Source organism: Astyanax mexicanus, chromosome 1, assembly GCF_023375975.1.
Source record: "Astyanax mexicanus isolate ESR-SI-001 chromosome 1, AstMex3_surface, whole genome shotgun sequence".
Classification (NCBI taxonomy): domain Eukaryota; kingdom Metazoa; phylum Chordata; class Actinopteri; order Characiformes; family Acestrorhamphidae; genus Astyanax; species Astyanax mexicanus.
The window spans coordinates 83,351,038-83,375,530 of NC_064408.1; the positions used below are offsets into that span (position 1 = coordinate 83,351,038).

General features: G+C 38.7%; 1 protein-coding gene across 1 annotated transcript in view; it reads right to left on the bottom strand.

Annotated features, from left to right (window-relative positions):
• arid1b (AT rich interactive domain 1B (SWI1-like)) overlaps nt 1–24,493 on the bottom strand; it is a 92,111-nt gene that overhangs the window by 33,384 nt on the left and 34,234 nt on the right. The window contains exon 6 of the mRNA XM_049484606.1: nt 2,333–2,576. Within this exon, the coding sequence (XP_049340563.1) occupies nt 2,333–2,576 (244 nt within the window). The remainder of the gene's footprint in view (nt 1–2,332; nt 2,577–24,493) is intronic.

Genomic DNA, 24,493 nt, shown 5'->3' on the forward strand with positions numbered 1-24,493 from the left:
AGAAGATTTTTTCTTTTGCTGTAAAGTTTATATTTTGGAAATACAAGGTGTGACAACTGTTAAGTCAGTATATCAATATTGTTATATATTTTTTTGTTTTTGTTCTGAAAATGTATAAAGATATAAAATAAAAAAATTACAAATATTAACTGAAAAGTCCAACATCTGACCCTTCTGGACGAGTCTGTGTGCAAGTGTGTGTGTGTGTGTCCAGTGTGAGACTAATGGTGGGCCTTTCTCTCAGCAATGGTGAGGTATCAGTGTGTGCGGGCGTGTAAATGGTCTCCTGCGGACCTTGTTAGTGACATCTAGAGCACAGACAGCGTGAACGGGATTCTGCCGTTTCAGCTGCTCAAAGGTCTCCGCTGCCCGACTGTAAGACAACTCTGGCTAACTACAGTCCACACTGAGGAGAGTAATTGGGTTAAAGTGACTCCAAACTGCTAACAGAGTTTCTAAACTATTTAATGACTGAGAGGCTTGTTTGGGAGCTAGCTGGGAGTCTCTGCTCTGACCCAGGTGTTCTGGAAAACACAAACACCATTCTTCCTCTTTTTAGCCGTTCTAGCACTGGAAATGAGAGGACAGTAGGGTGAGGGGTGATGGAGACAACTGGCTGTAATTGACGGTTCATCTAGATCAAGACCACCTCCTTTGGTCAGACGTAATTTTGGTTCTTCGGAAGGAACTGTAGCTGAACTGTACTTCCATACTTCGTACTTTTAACGCATGGATCAATATCAGTATGACATGCAATATAATTCGTCTGCAGCATAGATGTTTAAATTTAAAACAAACACTGAGTAACATATACATTATATATATATATATATATATATATATATATATATATATATATATATTTCTCTAAATTAACACATTATTTCACATACAGAGGAACGTTAACCTTTACTTCAAATAACGTTTTAAACTTTTTATACAGTTTTGTTTGATGTATTTGATGTGTTCTTGTCATGACCACAGTGATGTCTGGTTAAGCTTAAATATTTTTTAAAGTTGTTTAAATAACACATTTTAAAAATATATTTAAATTTTTTTTGTTTTAAATATATATTTTTTCTCCATAAAGATATTTAGCTATTTAGTGTCAGATAATTCTCTGCCCACCTTGTCATTTTGGGACAAAAGCCCCCACTTACTACATGTTAAAATAGCAATTAATATTATTATTTTCACCATGCATTTATAAAGTCTCCATATTTGGCCATGGTAAAGCTTAAGCTGTCCACCCTGTTCTACTAAAAAATCAAGGCAATTAAAATAATTTTAGAAAATCTAAATGTATGTTTGAAACAGAACAGGGTCAACACAAATAGCCCATCTTTATCAAACATCTCAGAGTAAAATGCAGATTCAGGATCAGTTAAGGTTCACTGAATCTATTTGACAGCTGATGAGAGGTGATATAAGAACTTTTAGTCTGAAATGCTTCATAAATGAGTGCAAACGTCTGCAAATCTAGGTAAATCGAGTTTCATTAAATGCCTATTTTCACTAAAATTGTCTATCCATATAGTTTGCCGTAATAAGATGGATGCATGCATGTAAGTGAAAGTAAAAGTGAGTAAGCTGGAAAAATATGATTTTCTATAAAGATTTGTTTAAGGGCCAAAAGGCACAGTACTTTAATAATCGCCCACCTGCAGTTTTGGTTCAGACCAAACTAATATCTGGTTCAAAAAAAGGTCTATATAAAAAAAAGATAGGAGTAAAAGCACTCTTAGCTACGCTGGCCTGGCTAACCAGCTAACCGCTTAAGCTACAAATAGACAGTTCAAGCAGCCACTGTGTCTGTGTGTAAATACAAGTCAGAATTAGAAGAGTGGGATGAGAATTTACCTGCACAAGACCTAGCAAAACTTTCAGCATTTATTTACTGGAAGAGCTTAAATGTGAAAAGAGGCAGATATTGTACTAGGAAAGACAGTAAAATGTTGGCTATGGTGAGTAAAATGGACTCTTTCTGCAAAAAAACTAATTATACAGTAGAGTTTTCAGTTTTCCCACAATAAAATGTTCAACAGGAATTAAATGATAATCTTGAAAATGTGCATCCCAGTAAAACACCATTTAAAAGACAGCAAGCCTGTATGACGCAAATCCTGCACATTACTGGTAATGATATGCTGGTCATTCAGCAGCTTTTAAGGGTGAAAATGTTATGACAGTCCACACTGACAGCTTGCGAAGAGGAACAGAAAATGGCAAGAAAATGACCTCATCCCCTTTAACAGTCACACAAAAGAGGAAATGCACAGAAATAAACACTGCACTAATCAGATGATTTTTTAGGGGTGTGTGTTTTTCTTACTTGGTACACTAGCCGGTGATATGGGTCCGGAGCGTGATTGGCTGGAGCCCACAGGCGAGCCGACCGGGGAAGGCGAGGGTCCACTGCGAAGGCTGGAGAGGCGGGGTGAGGCGTGGGGGGAGAAAGGTGACTGGGCGGGATTGCTCTGATCCCCCTGGCTGCTGGTGGAGCCTGAGGCGCTGACCGCTGAGCTGAGGCCTGCCTCTGTACCTGTGGGGAGGTCATCTATAGAGCCAGACAGGTCCTGAAACAAACACAAAGATGTGCATTTTTAAACCTTGCTAGAATGTGGAACTCTTGCCATTCACAGATGTGTAATTTAGATCATACTTTCGTAAAAAAAAAAAGTTGAGAAAAAGTTTTCTATGCAGACCACAGTTTCTGAATCAGATTCTCTGATTTTGCTATTTATAGGTATATGTTGAGTAAAATGAACATTGTTGTTTTATTCTGTAAACTACGAACAACATTTCTCCCAAATTCCAAATAAAAAAGAGCTTTCAGACCTTAAATAATGCAATGAAAAAAAAATAATATTCATAAAGTTTTAGGAAATTAGAAATCAATATATGGTGGAAAAACACTGGTTTTAATCTGTTTTCTTGCGTCTTGGAATGTTCTCCTCCACCAGTCTTACACACTGATTTTGGATAACTTTATGGCACCCCTGGTGCAAAAATTCAAGCAGTTCATCTTGGTTTGATGGGTGTGATCATCCATCTTCCTCTTGATTATTTTCCAGAGGTTTTCAGTTTGGTAGAATAAAAACAAAAAAAACTCATCATTTCAAAGTGGTCTCTTATTTTTTCCAGAGCTGTATAAGGTCTAGTTACCTAGTGTTGATCTCTACTTTTTTTTTTTTTTTATACACACTTTACACTTAATGAACCGCTGTCAGACTCCAATCTTTCCAAAACTTAAAAAAAAATGCCCTGTACAAAAGAATCACTTTGTTTCAAGCATGTGATGCCCATTTAAACTCAATTGTCAGGTGTGGACAATATATAAAAACGAAAATTAAATCTTTCACATTATGCGCTGTGTGCGCCACACTAAGCATGGAGAAAGGAAAGAGGAGAAGAGAACAGTAAACATTTAAATGAAATTAAACGCTATTGGAGGAGACCAAGGAGAACCCCACTGCTGACACAGAGACATTAAAAAGCTAGACAGTTTGTACATGAGTAAGCCAAAATCCTTGTGGGAAAATGTCTTGCAGACAGATGAGACCAATATAGAGCTTTTTGGTAAATCACATCATTCTGTTTACTGGTAATGAAATAAAGCCTACAAACAAAAGAACACATCTACAGTCAAATATGGTGGCGTTTCAGAGATATGTTGGTGTGGTTTTGCTGCTTCTTGCACTTTTCACACTGTTTTTGAGAGATAAAGTATTTTTCTGGAAGAAAAACTTCATTTTCTGGAAAGGTTTAAAGGAGTGGAAATACTCTTTGGAACATGACGTATATTCACGTTTACAAACGTTTTTTTTTTGCTCATTCAAAAATATATACATAAAAAAATGTATGCATATTATGCTGGTTGAACGCAAATGTATATATGCATCTTCTATACCTACAAATAAAAGCATTAGAATAAAGAATGTTTTTCTTGTTTCTATCTGAACAAAAACATGAGAGGATCACAACCTGTTGGTGTATCTTTAACATACTGTCTCGAGAACTAGAAAGTTCAGCAGTTCAGCAGCAACTCAATTAGAAGGTTGTAATGACCGCTGGACAAATGAAAAGCCTGTTCTTCTCTCCAGCTAGACTGAAACTTCTTCCATGTCTGCAGTAACTGGTGTTGGAGCAGACAGCAGGAAGGGCAATTGTGTGCCAGTGTACCTGTAGAGATTTAAAATGGACTAAAACAACCCAAGGCACTCGAGAGAGACAGTGTCTGGAATGCCAAGCATCCTCCTCTGAAGTGCTGCTTCATTCAGCGGCAGTGCCAGGCTAGATCTTGTTTTTGCAGGCCCCAATCCAAGGTCCCTGCCCCATGGGTATACTGACCGTATCCAACAGCACACAACTGCCAGGGGTAAATTAAACCAAGTCTCCAAATAAACTGCACTGACTGAGCCCGCAGCTGTTAGTAGGTCACAAATGGAGAGGCGATGGCAGCTACTGCCAACACAGCGGCTTCCTGAATGGTCTTTTTTTAAGCTCCTAGATGAGCTGCATGGTCAGTTTTTTGGACTATATATAAATATATATACAATTTGCATTTATATACACTGCATGTGTTTGCTTCTGTGTGCTTGCCGCATGTGTAAATAATTGTCTGTACTGTATTGTACCTTATTCAATAAGAGGTCTATGGTAAAATAGTACCACTTTTAACTTTAATTGGAACAAGTGGAGACAAGGCTTGTGGAGTGGCTGTAAATATATTTGTTTATGTTACACCACAAATGCATACATTTTTGCTTAATGCTTAATTCACACACTGAAATCTGTTTGGAGTGAATTAAATTTTATATGAGAAGTCGTAGTTGTAGTAACTCACATGTTTAGTAAAGCACATGGTTATGGATAATAGTGTTCTAGTTTACGATACCCAGGTCAACACAAGCATGGTGAATATGGTCACTATGTATAGAGGATCACAGGTTAAAATCCCAAATCATGCTACTTTCCATCAGCAGCCAGAGTCTGAGAGAGCACAATTGGCTTTGCTCTTCCCACATCGCTTTTAGAGCAATACTACTGGTCAACACAGACATCTGTTCGCTGATATATCAGAGCTTGGAAGAAGTGCTTTCCTCTGAGCACGTTAGTTGCATCAGTGATGCTGCACTAGCAGCAGTTTGAAAAGAGGTTAAGCCTCACTACACATATATCGGAGGAAGTAGGTGCTAGTCTGAAATCTGATTGGCCTCTTAAAGTGCCCCTATTCTGTCACTCATCTGTGCTATGCATGCATCCCATCCAAAATGCATGGAAAATAGGTTAGATTTTATAATGGAGTTCATTTTGTGCCAAATATAAAATTTGAAACGTCACGCGTCTTTACGTACTTACGTCACATGTACAGCCTCTAAAAGAGGATCTGGCTCAGTTTTACTGGTGGAGCAATGGAGACTTCAGAAGGGGAAAATCAGACCTCAGCAGCTCATTCATTTACACTGACACAACTGACAACCGTATATAATAACTCTCTTATATCCTTTGAAGACATTTCCCTCAGCAGTTTCTGACTGAGCTCGCTCTCTCTCTGTGACTGAACATAACCTGGATTTGGATTCATCCGCTCTGAAAGGAGGCCGCATTACACCCGCCCAGTTTAAAGTGATTCAGCATGCTCGGTGCAATTCCCACTCTCACCAGAGAGGGCCCTAAATTATGGAGTGAATTTTGTGCCAAAGGTTTTACACAAAAAAATAAAATCCGCAATCAAAATGTTAGGAATCAAAAGCAAAAATTATATGTTACAAATTCAAAAGAGAAAAAATATATAGCAAATATATATTTTTAAATATACTTGGTTATTTTATTATCCTTTGCAGTTATTTGAAAATTATTTCAGTTTGGTCTTTGTTTTTATTTTTGTGTTTTTGTGAATTTTCTGTGGATTTTTTTGGATTTTTCTGTTAAAGACTTTTGCTTCTGGAATCCCTCTTTTGCTTCTGCTTCAGTTTTTTGCTTCTGAGTTTTGGCACAGTTTTCACGGGTGGGCGGGGCTTAGAAGAAGGGGTTTCCCTTGAATCTCCATTGGTCAGCTGGTTCTGGACTGGCGGGTTCCCTGAACCCTCGTCTGAGACTGACCACGCCCCCAAACACCCGCCAGCTTCAAGCGTCCTTCCAAACACGGAGTGAACAGCAGCTTCCAGCAAACAGCAACAGCAGCAGATACTTTTACAATTAAATATTATACAAACGTTATGTTCACACGTCACATTAGCGAGAGTGCTAAATATTCATGCTGAAAGTAGGTAACTACCTAACTCACTAGCTCAATGACTAGGTAACTCACTAGCTAACTGAGTAGGTAACTCACTAGTTCACTGACTAGGTAACTCACTAGTTCACTGACTAGCTAACTCACTAGTTCTCTGACTAGGTAACTCACTAGTTCACTGACTAGCTAACCCACTAGTTCACTGACGAGCTAACTCACTAGTTCTCTGACTATGTAACTCACTAGTTCACTGACTAGGTAGCATTCTAATTCATTAGCTCATTGAGTAGGTAAGTAGCTAACTCAGTAGCACACTTACTATGTAACTCACTGGTTCACTGAGTAAGTAACCTGCTAACTCATTAGCTCACTGAGTAGGTAACTCACTAGTTCACTGACTAAGTAATTCACTAGCTCACTGAGTAGGTAACTCACTAGTTCACTGATTAGGTAATTAGCTAACTTAATAGCTCACTGAGTAGGTAACTAACTCACTAGTTTACTGGCTAGATAACTCACTAGTTTGCTGGCTAGGTTGCTCACTAGCTCACTGAGTAGGTAACTAGCTAACTCACTAGCTCATTGACTAAGATAACTGACTAGTTCACTGATTAGGTAATTAGCTAACTCACTAGCTCATTGACTAGGTAACTATCATAATTTGCACGTGAATATTTAGCACATCTTGCTAATGTGAGCTTTTAAATGGAGTGAAACAGAATAATATAACATAATATAACATAAAACATAACGTTTGTATAATATTTAATTGTAAAAGTATCTGCTGCTGTTGCTGTTTGCTGGAAGCTGCTGTTCACTCCGTGTTTGGAAGGACGCTTGAAGCTGGCGGGTGTTTGGGGGCGTGGTCAGTCTCAGACGAGGGTTCAGGGAACCCGCCAGTCCAGAACCAGCTGACCAATGGAGATTCAAGGGGAACCCCTTCTTCTAAGCCCCGCCCACCCGTGAAAACTGTGCCAAAACTCAGAAGCAAAAAACTGAAGCAGAAGCAAAAGAGGGATTCCAGAAGCAAAAGTCTTTAACAGAAAAATCCAAAAAAATCCACAGAAAATTCACAAAAACACAAAAATAAAAGCAAAGACCAAACTGAAATAATTTTCAAATAACTGCAAAGGATAATAAAATAACCAAGTATATTTAAAAATATATATTTGCTATATATTTTTTCTCTTTTGAATTTGTAACATACAATTTTTGCTTTTGATTCCTAACATTTTGATTGTGGATTTATTTTTTTTGTGTAAAACTTTTGGCACAAAATTCACTCCATACTAAATCCCCCGATTCCCAAAACTTACTGACATCAGCTTAAAAAAAAAATCCAAAGGAAGTCCACAAACACAAAAATGAAAGCAAAGACTGCCAACATCCAAACACAAATCATTTTAAAATATATGCAAAGAATAATACAAGCAATACAAGTAAACAATATATATATATATATATATATATATATATATATATATATATATATATATATATATATATATATATATATATATGAACATGGTATGATTGGTGAAGGATTACTTGGCCCCTTTAAGAATATTGTCACCTCTTGATGTCCCCTTACTCAGAGAAATTCTACATCTGCCACTGGACTTGTTTGGAGCATCACTAGTGAAACAGTCAACCATATTTGACAACCAGGTCAGTAAAGCACCGTTTAACTAAAGCTACTTACATTCTGCACAACATTGGGTTCTATTTATTATTCATCACTGATCTTAGATCATCTTTCATTAGCAGTCTAATAGAAATCAGTAAACTTTTAACTGATCCTGCATCATTCTTACCCCACTGTACTCACTGATTAAAAAGAGAACCAGCTCTATCATTAGCAACTAGGGGTGGGCGATATGGCCCTAAAATAATATCACGATATTTAATCTTATTTTCACGATAACGATACTCTTGGTGATATGACTAAACACTGAATAAAAAGAAATGATTTGAAAAATACACTGCTGCAACAAAATAAAAAAATTTAATGTTATAACTGCATACAATATGATATCGCATAGCAACAACTGAGATATATAAAAAAAATATTATTATTATGACAAAACTCAATGACCCAGAATGTCATGATATCAATAATAATGCACTCCATATATCTCCATATAGCTAGGATTAAAGTAACATAATTGATACTGGACAGATATAATCTGTCTAAAGTATATATATATATATATATATATATATATATATATATATATATATATATATATAATTTTGCTAAAAACAGCAAAAAGTAGAACCCTGATGTGATAATTAGTGGTTGGTGATATGGCACGATATTTCAGGGTATAATATCGTTCACGATATTCAAAAATGTCGGCGATATTATTGCGTACAATATGATATGGCACACCCCTATTAGCAACATACACAAACTCTGAGGACTAACTCAGATGTTCCAACACCACTTAGCCTGCTTTAATGCTGCACAAACAAAGTCTCCTTATAAAATGTCTCCATCTGAATACATCAAATCACAGGGCTATTCATAGAGGCTGCATGAATGTTTTTTACGCACACAAAGGAAAAAGACTAGGAGTTTTTTTTTTTCCCAGCAATGTGGCTGTTCCAGCACTAGTGGTGAGGCATATGGTGCTGCGTGAGCAAACAGTATGGAAACCTCACAGTGTCTTCAGGGGGGATGACTTCACTCTCCCTCACTCTCTATTTCAGCCTGCTGACTAAAATAAAGAACCTGACGCTGACCTACTTATGGAATGGAGTGAAGTTGGAGCACATGACAGAGGCTTGAAGACCCACCGCAAAGTATTACTGCTGAAGGTCAAAGACGAGTGCACTTTAGGCCCTGCTAATTACACTGCTAATTCACAGGGAACGACAAATTTCCACCACAGGCAAATCGCTTAGGAATTCCCCTATTGTTTACATCGTTTTTCCATATTGCCACGGGCCACCCTGGCTTCAGCAGGGGTTCAGACCCAAGGCAAGGCTGCGATCTTTCACTTTCACTGGATCCTGAGAGAATATCCCAGTGTGTGACCTCATGCTGGAGTGGGGCTCCGAAACAAAAAACAGCCAACAGCAGCAAGCTGGGCTGTATTTTGATATGAGAATATTAATGATACTAAGGGTGGGCGATATGGCCCTTAAATAATATCACAATATTTCATACTCCTGGCGATTTGCAACAAAATAAAAACAGAATTTTATCATTGCATACTGTATGATATTGCACACCTCTAACTGAGATATTAATACTTAATAATTATACTAATAATGCACTCCATATATCCGCATATATCCAGGATTAAAGTAAAATAATTGACACTAGACAGATATAACCTGTCTCTAGTAGATATATAATGGGAAATGAGAACATTGTGATTTTTTTTCTTTTGCTAAAAAACAGCAAAAAATTATTTATTTTACCAAATTGAAAACCTCTAGAATATAATCAAGAGGAAGATTAATTTTCATAAGCCATCAAACTAAGCTGAATTGCTTGAATTTGGAGTGGGATAAAGTTATCCAAAAGCAGTGTGTAAGACTGGTGGGGAGAACATGCCAAGATGCATGAAAACTGTGATTAAAAAACTCTTAAAACGTATTTCTTAACAGAACTGTATATATACATATGGTACATAGTCTACGACAAAAGGTACTTTCACAAAATATCCACTCTCATGTATCCTAATATAGCAATATTATGGTTTGCAAAAGAGTATAAATGTCGATATTTATAGGTAGGTGTGCTATACTCAAATAATACATTTTTAATTTAGATATTAGGCACATGGTTTTGTGTGTTTTTACACGATTACAGTATTCCTAAAATTGGATTTGAAAGAAAAAAAAGCGAAGTATCACAATATATATATATATATATATATATATATATATATATATTTTTTTTTTTTTTTTTTTAACAATATATTGCAATATATCAAATCATATCCCCGATATTCCAAAGCATATCTTATCGCCAGGTTCTTGCCAATACACAGCCCTACTACAGCAATAGTTCTAAGAGAGGTTTTCACAATAAAAAAAATCCACTATTGCTATATATCCTCCTTTTCAGAGTGCAGTTCTTGCATTAGATTAATATAAAAGGTTTCTTCAAACGACTTCTTACCATTTAGTTAAAAGCTAACTTTCACTAACGGATCAAAAATGATCAAACCGAGCACTAACTGCAGTCTCCCTTCTGTGTTTTTTTTGTCTGTCGTACTGAAAGCATTACCCAGGCCACTTAAACCTTGCACACATTAGTGAAGACTTTTTTTTTTCCCCTTCGCTCGCATGATTTATGTTAATAATTATTCACATTCGTTAAGGCTCTGGGTTCCTTAATTGATGAACATAATTATTCAGCCTCATTGGCCATTCAGGCTCTCTCTGCTTCCTTCAGCATGAGTGAAGGAGGGGGGGAGGGGGGGGAGAGGGGGTTGAAGTGAAGGATAAATAAATGAATGCAGACTGTCTTTCTCTGGGGTGCTCTTCCAGCATAACCTCTCCCTTCTCTCTTGCGCTCCATCGCTCTCTCTTTCTGTCGATCTCTAAAGGGGCAAGAGCCCCCCTCAACCCCCCACCACCACCCCACACTCATCCTTCATCATCCTCCCATCGTTCCACATGCCAGCCGCCCGAGTCCGTCTCCTCCGCGCCCTCCACGGCCAATTAAAACTCAGAGGAATAATCAGGGCTAATTGGGGAGTCAGGCGTGGCAGTGTGTTCAGCTCCACTCGTCTCTCTGCTGTCTCTCAGCAGAGCCTGACGCTGACGAAGGACAACCAGGACGTGCAGGCTAGCCTCCAACCGCGGCTCCGCTAAAGCTGCGTGGCCGGAATACTCAAATCCATTCAGCTCGGTATATTGCTTTATACAACAGATCAGCTCACAGAGCAGCTTTACTGTACTTTCCCTGCAATAAAGCTTCTATACAGCACTGAAACATGAGTCTCTGACTCCTCTTTTAAATAAAGAACCGTCTACAGGAGGTTTTACTTGTAATTTAGGAACCATTTAACCTAGAAAAATGATTGATCATATTTATTTTTGTTAAAATAAAAAATATATACGAATATGAAGAGAAACACTAAGGGCATTCTAGGTATTCATAGAAGTTTTAAAGAGTTCTGAGAGAACTGAAAACATCTACTTTATCCTTTTTAGCTCATTTTAATTGAAAATGATCTTTAGCGTCTTGTGTTTAAGGCACCTAATTGCTGCCTGGCCTCAGAATAGACTGGTGTTTTTTTTAAACTGATGACCATCAGTTAAAACAACTATTTAATAATTTTAATACATTTATTTTTTATTTATATGTTCAGCCTTGTTTTAACCATAAACCCCATCATTAAAGCAGCATTATGCTAGAAGATATACTTCTTGCTTCTGTGCTCCTCCCTACAGCAAGAGAGCATAGTTCACACTTTAAAGCACTCCTCAAGAAAGACATTCTCTACACATGCATTTTGAGAAAAGCTAAGAGACACAGAACAGTCACCTGAAAGTAAAAAAAAAACATGTGGACTGAGGTAGTAGAGTAATATTAAAGAAATATTCAGGAATTCAGGTTATTGCTAGTAGAGCATGCCCCTGCACCCACCATTATCTCACGTCTAATCTAGATGTTTATCAATTTCCTATTTGTATCATAGAAATTGTTTAATTAGTAATGTTATATTTATCTTTCTGAATCTCTGTTCATGATCAGGTTGCAGGCTGTGAGAGTTCTCTTTGAAACTGTTTAACATTAATGAGAATATGAGAAAATAAATATGAGTAAGGGGTGTGTGTTTATATTGTCAATGAAAGGTTGCTGCTAAGAAATCATAAGAAATGGAATCTTGAAATTCTAGGATGCCTTGAAGCATTCACACACAAGAGTCTGGGGTCTACATACACAGAGATTAGTGTCAATAAGAGGAGTAAAAAGCCCCCGGGTACTGGGGTATATAAAATCACGGAATTGGTTAAAAAAAAAAAAAAAAACAACTTCATGAAATGGACAAATATTTCAGATTTTTAAAAAGGAGGTTTTGTCTATGAAACGTTTTAATGTGTTCGCTAAATACACCTTTTATATTTATTTTGTTGCAGTTTTATATGCCTGAAATTATCAATATCACAAAATACCCTGAAATATGATATATATATCGTCCACCCCTGACTTTATTAATGCTCTCATGTAGTTTAATATAATTTTACAGACTTGCTATGTACTGACATTTCTGCTAAAGCTAAAGCATTTTTGTAAAGCTGCTTTGTGACATCATTTGTAAAAAACACTATGCAATCGAATTTGATTTGATTTGATGATTTGATTAAATCTTCAGCTGAAACCAGTTTTTTTGCACAACAAAATGTAGGCAGACAAAATCTAGGCTTTAAAATTCATAATTTTATAAGGCATAAATCTTTACAGATATTAACTTTGTAGCTCACAGACCAAAGAAGCAAACATCCACATGCCCCACATCTTATCTGACTGACTACATTTGAAATATAAAAGAACCAATGAAAACTTTATTATTATATTGTTTTATTAACCAAACTACTTATTTTATGTAAAAACTTTCATGTGCACCAGCACGAAAACGATACGACACAACGGACCTCCACCACAGAAACACAGCAGAGAAGCAGTATAATGGTGTTAGGACGCAGCCTGTGTCTCAGTGCTGCCAGAGGAATCCTCTTCCCCCGCTGTGAAGCCTGACAATCTGAGAGCTGGCTGACATATTAAGTTTGACGAGAGAGCGAGAGAAGCTCCCCAGACGCTGTGAACGTGCTACAGCGGCGAGAAGAGCGGGATTAGACGATCACAGGGGAGATGGAGAGAAACACAGGGGGAGAGAGGGAGAGAGAGAGAGAGAGAGAGAGAGAGAGAGAGAGAGAACGAAATAGGGGGTACTTGCTCGCTGCAGAACCACAAGTCCAGGGGGTGGGGCTGGATCTGATCCAAGGGGTGGAGCCTGACCTCCTTTCATTGGTTTTAAGTCATTGCATTTCAATTCGTCGTTAAACTTAACACGTGTCGCTTACGTTTCCCGACCAGGACTTATTTTATCTTATCAAATAAATCCTGGAACCCAACCTTAAGACTTTTACCGTTTATAGATCAAAATGTTATTTGCTACGTAGCACATTTAAATCACACAATACAGATTTAAAAGAAGGAACATGTCTGTGATTACAAACATAATAAAATGCTGTAAATTTCCTATATAAATATTAACTATTTCATTTTTTATCTTTAATAAAAAGGGCCTAAAGACAAAATAAAAAATAAATAATTAAAATAAAGGATGCCAATGAGTGTCTTATCTACTAGCTACCATGTTCATTTATTATTACAGATATTAATACACAATCAAAACGGCGAACAAAAAACAGAGTTCTATAAAAAGAGTGTAACGATGTATAATTTTCACGTTCGTGATTGTTTACTTGACTCCGAAAGGCGAGTGAGTAAAACCGGATGGGGAAGAGTCCGATCTGCTTCAGACCAATGAAAACACGACGTAGGAAGAGTTGGATCAGATCCAGCCCCACCCCCTGGACTTGTGGTTCTGCAGCGAGGGGTACTTGGGATTTCAGGAGTATTCAGAAATGCTCCACTTCTGAAAGTGCGGTGTGTATTAAAAGCACACAGGCTGTCTGAGGCAATGGAAAGGCAGATGGAGGATCAGATTTGGGCCTCTCCATCTGGGCCCACAGTGGGAGCATTTGTTTGGGTAAGTGTGTGTGCATGTGTCTCTCCTCTCTCTCTCTCTCTCTCTGTAGAGGAGTGTGTGTGTAAAAAGCTAAAGGATACTACACTAGAGAGAGAGAGCACTGAAAAGAATAAAACTATAAGTTCAATAGTTCAGGCAGCAGATTTGCCGATTTATACCATACAAACATGTTGTTGCTGTCCAACGAAAAACATGCATCTCGCAGACAGCAACTTTACAGTAAAGACACAACACCTTCTTGACTTTCTTTAAATGGAAGTCAATGTGAAAATAGTTTATGCTAAGCGCTAGCTAACCGGGGCTGGCTAAGCGCTAGCTAACCGGGGCTGGCTAAGCGCTAGCTAACCGGGGCTGGCTAAGCGCTAGCTAACCGGGGCTGGCTAAGCGCTAGCTAACCGGGGCTGGCTAAGCGCTAGCTAACCCGGGCTGGCTAAGCGCTAGCTAACCGGGGCTGGCTAAGCGCTAGCTAACCGGGGCTGGCTAAGCGCTAGCTAATAATAATAGCTAGTGGTATTGCTCTGGATTAGGATCCCTCTCCTTCCTTTTCTCCATTCCTGCTCGAGCTGATATTTCTAAAGTATATTGTTACAGAACTAGGCAGGCTTTATTAGATAGTTTGTCAGTTCCGTGCTCCAGTACTACTTAGAATCGAATCTTTCTACATTGACTTCAACTGAAAGCTATGAAGGATTTTTCTTCTCTTAAAGTTGACATTTTAAATGTAAGAGTTTTGTCTGACAGCAGCCATACACAACCCCACACACACATTTCAGGGGAGAGAGAGAGAGATCACCTGTCACCTGAAGTCACCTTTTCATATCACTGTGACACTGAAACACAAACAAATGTACACATCAGCTAGTGTTTATGGCTCACTGACTATTGAACAGTGATGGAAGCCATCTATCTGCTGCGGATGATGTCACTGTTCTAATATCAGCAGTGACAGCTCCCATCCACCGAGACCCTGACGCTCGCAGCAGGGAATCCCCTCCATCATCACACCTTTTCTATCGCACACACACACCAGTTTTACTTCACCCATACACACGGGACGGGCTGACACGGTGGTGAGCAGGACGCCTGAGTGACAAATGAGTGATGATTGTGACAATCCAGATTTAACACTCGCGAAACTCCATACACTGGAGAACAGTTCACTTCTAACTCCCACTGAGCCAAATCCCAGCTGGCAGCTGCGCCTATGATAACACCCGGCGTCTGAGCATGTCAGAGGTACAGTAAGTGCTTTTAGGAACAAAGGAAGAAGGGAAGGGGGGGGACGTAAATAAATAAATAAATAAATAGACGGAGAAAGCTGGGACCCGTCCAAGACTTTCATTATCTCTGATGTCGAGCATAAAAAAAGGCATAATTAAAGCATTTTAATTGCCTTCACTCGGGCCTATCAGCACTAATCAATGAAAAAACAGAGAGATAGAGAGAGAGAAAGACAGACTGAGCGTGTGAGTGCTGGCCTATTTCTCACCAGGCTCAGCCCCCCTCTTCTCCGCCACTGGAGCTGGCACCACGCCCGCTACATGGAGGCTGCTGTCTTGGCAACGGTTGCTGGGAGGCCGCTGCATTCTGGAATCCCCAAGATCCGTCCTGTCCCCAAAATCAAAGCGGTGTGTATGTAGGCCAGTACGTCTCTTACTTTACAACCATGCCATCTGATTACCATTCTCCTCTGAACCTATCTCAGGCTGAACCTTAAACAGAGCTGCTGTTTACTGAAATACTTTTCAACACCCTTTAGACTAGAGATATGGGGTGAACTATGGCTAAATCGGACACAAGGTCAAATTGGATTTTTTTTCTTGTGTGAGGGGAAAAAACAAAAAAATTCTAGCTGAGAAACCAGAAAAGCAAAAAATAAAAATCTCACATTATTCCATATGTTTTGGCTCTACCCTGCTCTCAAATGTTTTGGCATTCTATATTTGGCTGCTTTTCCCTTATACTACCTTAAATGTTATGTTTGATATATGACTGAAACACTCTACTGTTTTAGCTGTACATTCTGCAGTTTTAGCCTTTATTTACCCTTTTAGCTTGACGTCTTTATTGATTTTGATTAACTTTGATTTTGATATTGCTTTATTTCGCTATATGGAGAAAAAAAAAAGACATACTTAAAGGTCATACACGTAAATAGAGTTTAGGTGATCTGATGTCCCAGGTAGAACATTGTAAATATATATATATATTTTTCTCCATTGCTTCTTTCTAAATTAATCTGTATCGAGTTGATTTATTATTATTTCTCATTGCCATATCATATTTAAATTATGTCATGAAAGGTGGTGGCAAGTGATAATGTGGAACCTGTTCCAATCACACAAAATTTACCCTTCTTGCGATTTGGCCATGCGTACAACCAGCTGCACCATGAATATAACAGTTCACATACTTTACTAGGTTGCTATGCAAGTCACTAAAGGATTCCACTCACCACAGCAGCAGGGAAAAATCATACAGTTGCTTCAGAGTATCTGTTCTTCAAAACTTTACATCAATTTGTTTTAGCGTGTACTGCAATTTATGTATACATCTCATTCATTTTCAAGCTCATGCAAAACCAAACAGATGCAGGAAACACAAGGCATGCATCATCCAATACAGCAAGTCTATTTCTAGCCTTTAAACCCTAAATACCTGTATGTGGGCCCTTGCTAAAGGTGGACAATATGGCCCTAAAATAATATCACAATTTGTCAGTGAATTTCTGTGATAATGATGACATTTGATCATATTTAGAAAAAAAAATCTATATTTAAACTGTTGTGAATCTTCTAAACAATAGTAATCATTATATACTCTTGATTTGTTACACTTATGTAAAAAGAAATACCCCTAAAATACAAAATACAAATACAAAACAGACTGCTGTGAAGAAAGATGGCACTGTTATCCCCTTAAATCAGTTAATTTAATAAATTAGTTATACAATAAACTCATTCCTGTGCATGTAAACATGAAACATCCACACCTTCTTACAAACTAAATAAATCCTTACCATTAAACATAATCCAGGCCAAACTTTAACCAAGTTAAACCAAGCTGCAAAGCATAATACATTCACAAAATAAATTTAAATAATTGCAAAATCGAGTTCTGTCCATTTTGTGCAGCTCTGGCATATAATTCTTAACATTAAAAATCAATTCAATAGTATAATGCTTTCGCCGCCTTCAGATCAATAGGTCTTAGATCTATAGATCTGTAAAAAAGTGTTTGTTCAGAAGTGGTTTAGATCTCTACTATTATGTTGTGTCTGATGCTGATGTTTGAGCTGAAAGCTAGTCGTGTGGTCTTTGTGTAAGCGTGATAGCCAGTGTGTTCCACATCAGTAGCAGCGTTCACTTGTGTTCTGGAGTAGTGAAGAGAGGCAGAGGAAAAGAAAAGATGAGACCAGTGGACAGATCAAGTGCGTCACTGATATGAAGGAAAATCTCCTCTGAGACTTTGAAATGGAAACTGTAAGTGAGTCTGTGTGTATTGTGTGTGTGTGTGTACCCTGGTTTTGTGAGTAAGACAGAGGCTGCCGTCTTATTTTCTTATGTAAGAGCAAAAAGAAAGCTCACATTGTGTGTGCTTGAACTCATGTACACACACACACACAGCCTCACTTTCCAACTCAAACAAATCAAAATTCTGTGAAAGTGAACTCATTTCACATAAAGAAGCAAGAAGTCCAAAGGGCACGAGTGGAAAACTCTGATTGGTTGAAGCTTTTAACTGACTAAAACTCCTGACTGACTCCAACTGAACTGCATTAATGGCTGATGATCCTGATAGGCAGAACCTGCTAATTGACTGATGCTCCTGACTCACCAAACTTCCTGAACAGCTGATGTTCCTAATTGGCTGAATGTCCTGAGTGGCAGATGCTCCTGGCTGGTTGAATATCCTGACTGAATTCCCTAGTCAACTGAACATCCTGAGTGGTTGAACTTTTTAAGTGTCTGAAGCTCCTGATTGGTTGAATTCCCCAGCTGATTGAAGCTCCTGAGTACTGGAATTCCTGAAATTCTCTAAATGACTGAACATGCTGAGAAGCTGAGCTTTCTGAATGCCTAATGCTCCTGATTGGCTGAATCTCCTAATTTCTAAAACTCAGATTACTCTATTCCAAACCATACCTTCAGTTTCCAAACATGACCTGGACTGTAAGCAACAAACTACTCAGACGTAATTCATGTCAACTAAATGTTTCTACTCTTTATGGTAGTGGTTTATTTTATAAAGGATTTATTTTTTATGCAGACCTTGTTTTTCTCAGAAATTTTATATATAAAATTAAAGCATTTGTTTTAATGATTTATTCTGTTCTGTGTGAAAAATGCTAATAAATATAGTTGGAATGTTACTGAATTGTACTTTGGCGTGGCATTTAGTGGCTGACATCATAAAATGTTGACATAATTACTAGACTACTTCATGATACAAGACACAGTGCATTGAATCATCATGCATTATGATGTTTATGATGTTAGAATTACAGTTAAATTAAAGCAAAGCAAATAAACATAAGTATATTCAGTGTCATTTAAAAGAGTGAAGAATAATTTGAACAATATTTAAGCCGCATGTTTCAATTATCATTTGTTATGCCAATGCTAGTGGGGTTTTTTTTCAAGTGACCTCATTAGTGATGGGATGTGCACATGAGGGGTTGTGTGTGTTGTCTATATGGTGGGTAAAATGGGGAACCCTCCCAGTAGAAAGATCAGGGTGAAACCCTTCTGTTACAGCAAGAAACACCAAAGTCAGACTTGTAATGTGGACGAGGCTAAAGTGTCCTTCCTTTCTCCTTTCACAGGACTTTCACTCTCTCCGGGCCAGCCTTCCTACAGCGGCTCCTCTCAGCTCAAACTCAGCCGTCAATTAAGGAACCCCAGTGCAGCGTGGTCTGCAGGCAGAAAAGCGCATTAATATGATCTACTCAGCCAATTAGAGCAGCAGAAGCTGAACAACGACTGAGGAGAAAGCGACTGGGTCGACTTTCTGTTTGTGTGTAGCCGACTTTAACGAGACGGCCGCTTATTTATGTGACAAGAAAGAGAAAAAGAGAGGAAATGGAGAAAAAAAAAACATGCAAAAAACATCTGGGTGAAATACAAAGAGTTGTGTTCTCCAGCGCGCGCGGAGCTGAAACTGCGGCTGATTTGATGAGCTGCTGATGAGAGGAGGCTGAATCCCAGCAGAAAGAGAAACACACACACACACAGTAAAGCACACACACGTGCACACACACACTTACACAGCCTCCATCCATCACTCAGGCCCACTGGGGCAGGCCTAGCCAATAGATTTAAAGCTTCCCATCCCCCCCAACGCCCCCTGCCAACGGCTCAGCCAATCAGATGCCTCGCCTGTCTGCCTCATCAGCAGGACTCCAGCTCCTCTTTTTTCTCTTCTCTCTCACCCATCTCTTTCTCTTGCTCTCTCGCCCTCGTTTCTTTGACTCACTTCTCTATGCCTCATTTTTTTTCTCTTTCGTCTTTCTTTCTCTCCCTCCCTCAATCCTCATCCCTCTCTCCTTCTCTCATGCCTCTCTTTCTCTCTCTCTCCCTCATTCTCCATGCTCGTCCTAATTACAGCGAGCGAGTTGCAGAGCACAGGGGAGAATCAAAGAAGCAGGGGAGCGGAGAGAGAAGAAGAGAGAGGGGAGAAGAAACGAGGGATAGATGGAGGAGAGAGAGGCGGAGGGAGGGAGCTGAAGGGATGGGGAAAGAGCTGACAGGATACACACCAGCCTCCAGGGCTGAGGGATAAACAGCACTGCTTTCAAGCTCACACTCCCAGTAAATTAGAATGCAGCGCAAAGGAAGGGGTGTGTGTGTGTGTGTACTCTGCATGTGTGTGTACGCGTGCAAAGCAGGCCGGGTGTGTTTGAACGCACGGCTGTGTTCTCTATGTGTTCCTTCCTTCATGGCTTACTGCTCCACGAGAGACGGAAAGATACAGAGAGAGAGGGAGCGAGAGAGAGAGGGAAAAAAATAGAGAGAAAAAGATATGAAGACAAAATCTGATATTGAGAGAAAGAGGGATAATAATAAGGGAGAAAGGATAAAGACAGGGAAAAATTAGAAAAAGAAGGAAAGAAAGAATAGAAAATGTGAAAGACAGAGCAAGAGGGCACAGGGAATACAGAAAGAAAGAGAAATCAAGCAAGAAAAAGATTCATATAGAGAAAAAGACATTAAAAGGAAGACAGCAGGAAGAAAGGGAGATCAAAAAATGAGCAAAAGAGGTCAAGTGAGAAAAAAGTGAGAGTGAGAAAAAAGATTGACAGAAGAGGGAGGGCTAGAGAAGGAAAAAAAGGAGAAAGAAAAATTGACAGATGAAAGACAGGGGAAAGATGAAGGAAAAAAATAAGGGGAGATAGAGAGCAAGGCAGCAGGCTGAGAGAGAATTATGGAGAGAGGCAGTGAGGGGAGAGTAAAAAAAGGAGGGGAAAAAAGAGGAATAAGATAAAAGAAAGAAAATAGAGCAACAAAGATAGAGAAAGAATAAGAGAAAGAAAGAAGAGAGAGAACGAGTGACAAAAGGGAAAAAAAGCCATGTGGACACACTCCTCTCTCTGAACTCTTTCCATCTCTCCCTCTCTCTGCTCTTTATTTATGTGCGTATTGAGGCTGCTCTGCTCTCCACAGTGAAACAGGGCTGTGCGATATGAATTAAACATGACATCACAATATTATTACTGATCAGGCAGCACTTACGTAAACTGGACTTCATTAAACACATCTTAGTGCAGTGTGTGTGTGTGTGTTAGCTGGACTCATTAGAAAAATAAATTCTAATAATTAAAGAAGCACTTCACTGACTTTGGTGTAAAACGTTTCAGTCTAACGTAATCAGACGTCTTAAGAGTTTAACATTTGTTATATCTACACCACAGACACCCAATTACCACACCAATACACAGTTTTATGGTACTTTAAAGGATAGTTATTTTGTATTTACACAGTAGAGGGATACATGGAGGCAGTTGTAGGGCAAAATGGCCACCCTTTTCAACATGACATATACAACTAGTTCAGTGTAGATTCACTGGTAGTTTTGGATAGTTAATTACATGCTTATACACTGCACACCAACATGTGAAATGTCACTGGACAGGAACTAGTATTGTGTCCCACAATTTTTGCTATGTCCTTTGGAAGCTAAATAACACTACGCTGATCTGTAGGATATCCGAGTGGGGTCTTTAACATTAAATGTGGATGTGATTTCTGCCACTGTTAACATGGACAATTCTAGCCAGACATAGTCTATGAGGTTTTCCTGGTTAACACATGACACAGTAGATCCAGGAATGTTAAATTCCAACAAAGAAAAGAAAAGAAATTAAGGAAAGATATGGATAGAGAAAAAGAGAGGTAAAGAAGGAGAAGGAGAGAGATGAAGAGAGTTGAGAAGTTGAGATAGAAAGACAGAAGAGGTAGGAGGTATGAGAGAAAAGGAAGGAAAGAAATGAGTAAAACAAAGTTGAGAGAGAAGGGAACAAGAAAAAAGGAGACAGACACACATCTGACATTCACAACCATACCTCAGAATAATTCAGAAAAATAAAAAACATAAGTGACAGAGCAAGAGGGCAGAGAGAGTACAGAAAAAAGCAAAAAAGACAAGAGAAAAGATGGAGAAAGAGAAAGTGGACAGAAGTAAGAGAGGAAAAGAGGGGAAGAGAGACAAAGTGGACAGAAGGAAGAGAGAAAAAGAAGGTGAGAGAAAAAAAATGAAAAGGTAAAACTGAGAGATGACAAGAAAAGAGAAGATTAAGGGGGGGGAGACACCCCTGACATCCACAACCTAAAAATTGTGTAAGCTGTGTAATTAGGATTTTCTGACATATTATAACATTCTAATGGAACAACAAGTCATAGCAAAATATATGCAGTAGAAAGACTGAATCTATCTCTGCAACTACAGTATGTTATCCTATTGCCCAGCCTTAAAAGGGTGCCTTTTCTGAGCAGCTTGGTCAAGGAGAATCCCACTCCTCGTCTGATAGCTGTCAGTTTCGGCCTATTAGAGCACTACAGAAACATCCTGCAGAGTTTTGCTCAAATCTTTACTTTATCACAAAAGACAGAGGGCCAGCGTAGAACAGCGGTACGAAAAATCTGAAAGGTGCAGAGCTCCAAATAGAGCTCCAGGGTGTTCAGCACATGTTTATTTAACTCTTCTCCTTAAAGAACACTTTGATAAAATAAACACAACCCAGGAAGATATTCCACATTCTCTTTAACTGAGGATGATGTAAAAGCCTGAGCATTAAGCAAACAGAACGAGAGAGAGAAAGAGAGAGAGACTGCCAACACAAATACAAAAAGAGAACGTCTCTTAGCAGCAGGTAAAAGGATAAAATGTACATCAGTTCTCCATGAGTCAGAAATACTCCAGGCACTGAAGCACCAAAGCATTATTTGATCAAAGGGGGAGATGAGACAGCTGAGAGAGGTATGAATGAAAATTGTGTCTGTATGTATATACGTGTGTGTGTGTGTGTGTGTGTGTGTGTGTACTAGAGTGAACGGACTGCTTTAGTCATCCACTCACCTATTCAACCAACCCATAAACACACTCATGCTCATACTTGATGTTTTTGTAATGTGATATACACAAGATGCTGGAAAATTGCTGTGATAATTTGACTGCATTCAGCACTTGTGAGGTCAGGAACGGATGTTGGATGGTTAGTTCTGCGGCTCCAATTAATCATAGAGGTATTGGATGGAGCTCCATTGCTTTAGGGACCTCAGTTCCACTGATTCAAAGTCAAATGCTTAGAGAGCTTTACATTCCTGTAGCCCACACTTGGCTTTGTGCCCTGAGGCTCATGTTTCGGTTACTTCATAAAATCTCATTCTACTGGCAATGCAGTTATTAAAAGATTTGGCAGATTTGCAGCAATTAGTTCTTGTTTTAAATAGCGAAAAAGCTTCTGGACATTTAGGACCAATCCCATTTTACCCCCTTGACCCAACCCTTAGCCCTACCCCTCTGTTTTGCACGTTCATGCCTAGGGGAATGGTGTCCCGATTCTGGCTAGGCCTAAGGGGTAGGGCCAAATGTTAGGGCTGCTTGGCCCTTCAAATAGAGATTTTTCAGAGTTACAGTCCAAACAGAGGGCTGAGAATCACTGGTAAGATGGGGTGACCAAAGAAACCCACAAGTATTTTCCTTGCTAACCACTACATTACAATTATTATATAGTTTGTGTAATTTCAATGTTGAAAAATTATTTTTAAAAAATCACTAATTCTCAGTAGCTAATTAGCACAATTTTCCGTTCCACCTTTGCATCATTTAAGGTGGCATGGAAAAGAATTATAGCTAATAAATCTAGAATTCAGAAGAACTGAGGAATGAACAATAAAAAAATAACTGCTGCACCACCTGCCCCCACACAAATCGCTAAAGATAACTGAAGTCCAGTAGCTAGTTTTTCAGCAAGGTCACCTACAGCTTCTTGAAAAATTACCCCCATTCCTAGTGGGAGAATTATAACTCTCCATATAACTCCAAGAGTTCCAAGAGGAAGGGTTACACTCAAAAACAAGGAATAGGGGTACAATTTAGAGATTTTATTGGGTAGTAGCAAAATGTAGTAGCTTTTGTCTAAAGAGCTTTATCATTTTAAGCTGCATTTAAATAAGTATAAATTTGAGACACTGGTGTGTCATATTAAAACTGAATTTAATAAATTGTTACACCCCTAGACAAGCCCTAGTTTAGTAATCTCTTATTAAACTTTGTAACTTCTTGGAACATAAAAGCTATTTTTAAATGTCTGCTGCTCTTTACAATGTTTGAATACTTTTAACAGAAATGAGTAGAGAAATAGTATGACAAATGTTGGAACAGGATGTTGATGGTGCTGGCTGCTGATAATCATAACCGTAATTACATTTCTGCATTTATATAGCAATATTATGGCGCAGTGTTGCACCCAGACAGTAAAAACTGCACCTGTAACTCATGATACAATGTATTAATTGAGGTCAAATAAAAATCAAGTAAATAATTTCCAGTTATGACAATTTTTAAACGTAAGCCTAAAAACTCACATGACTGGAAGATTTGTGTGTGTTGTAAAGGGGGGCTACCCCAGTTGTCAAGTGGATGACAGGGGCAATGGTTCCCATACTAATACAGAGATCAAGTGTGTGTGTGTGTTTGTGTGTGAACACACATGAGGAGGATGCTAAAGAGAGTAGAAAGAACAGCGCTGCACACAGAACTGCTGTAAGTATTATAATAATTATTATAATGTATTTTTTAGTACTGTATTACAGAGGTGAGTAACAAGCAGAGAAATCAAGCTGAGCAGAATGGAGGTGAACGTGTATTCAATACATTTCCTGCCCCTGTATGGAACTCTTGATCTTTAACCAAGCTTAGGTCCTTTTGGAGCAGGTCTTCAGTCAGATGCTGGCAAAGTCTGGCCGAGCAATAGAAGAAGTGAAACCAACATTCTCCAATTCTGAAAACCCCT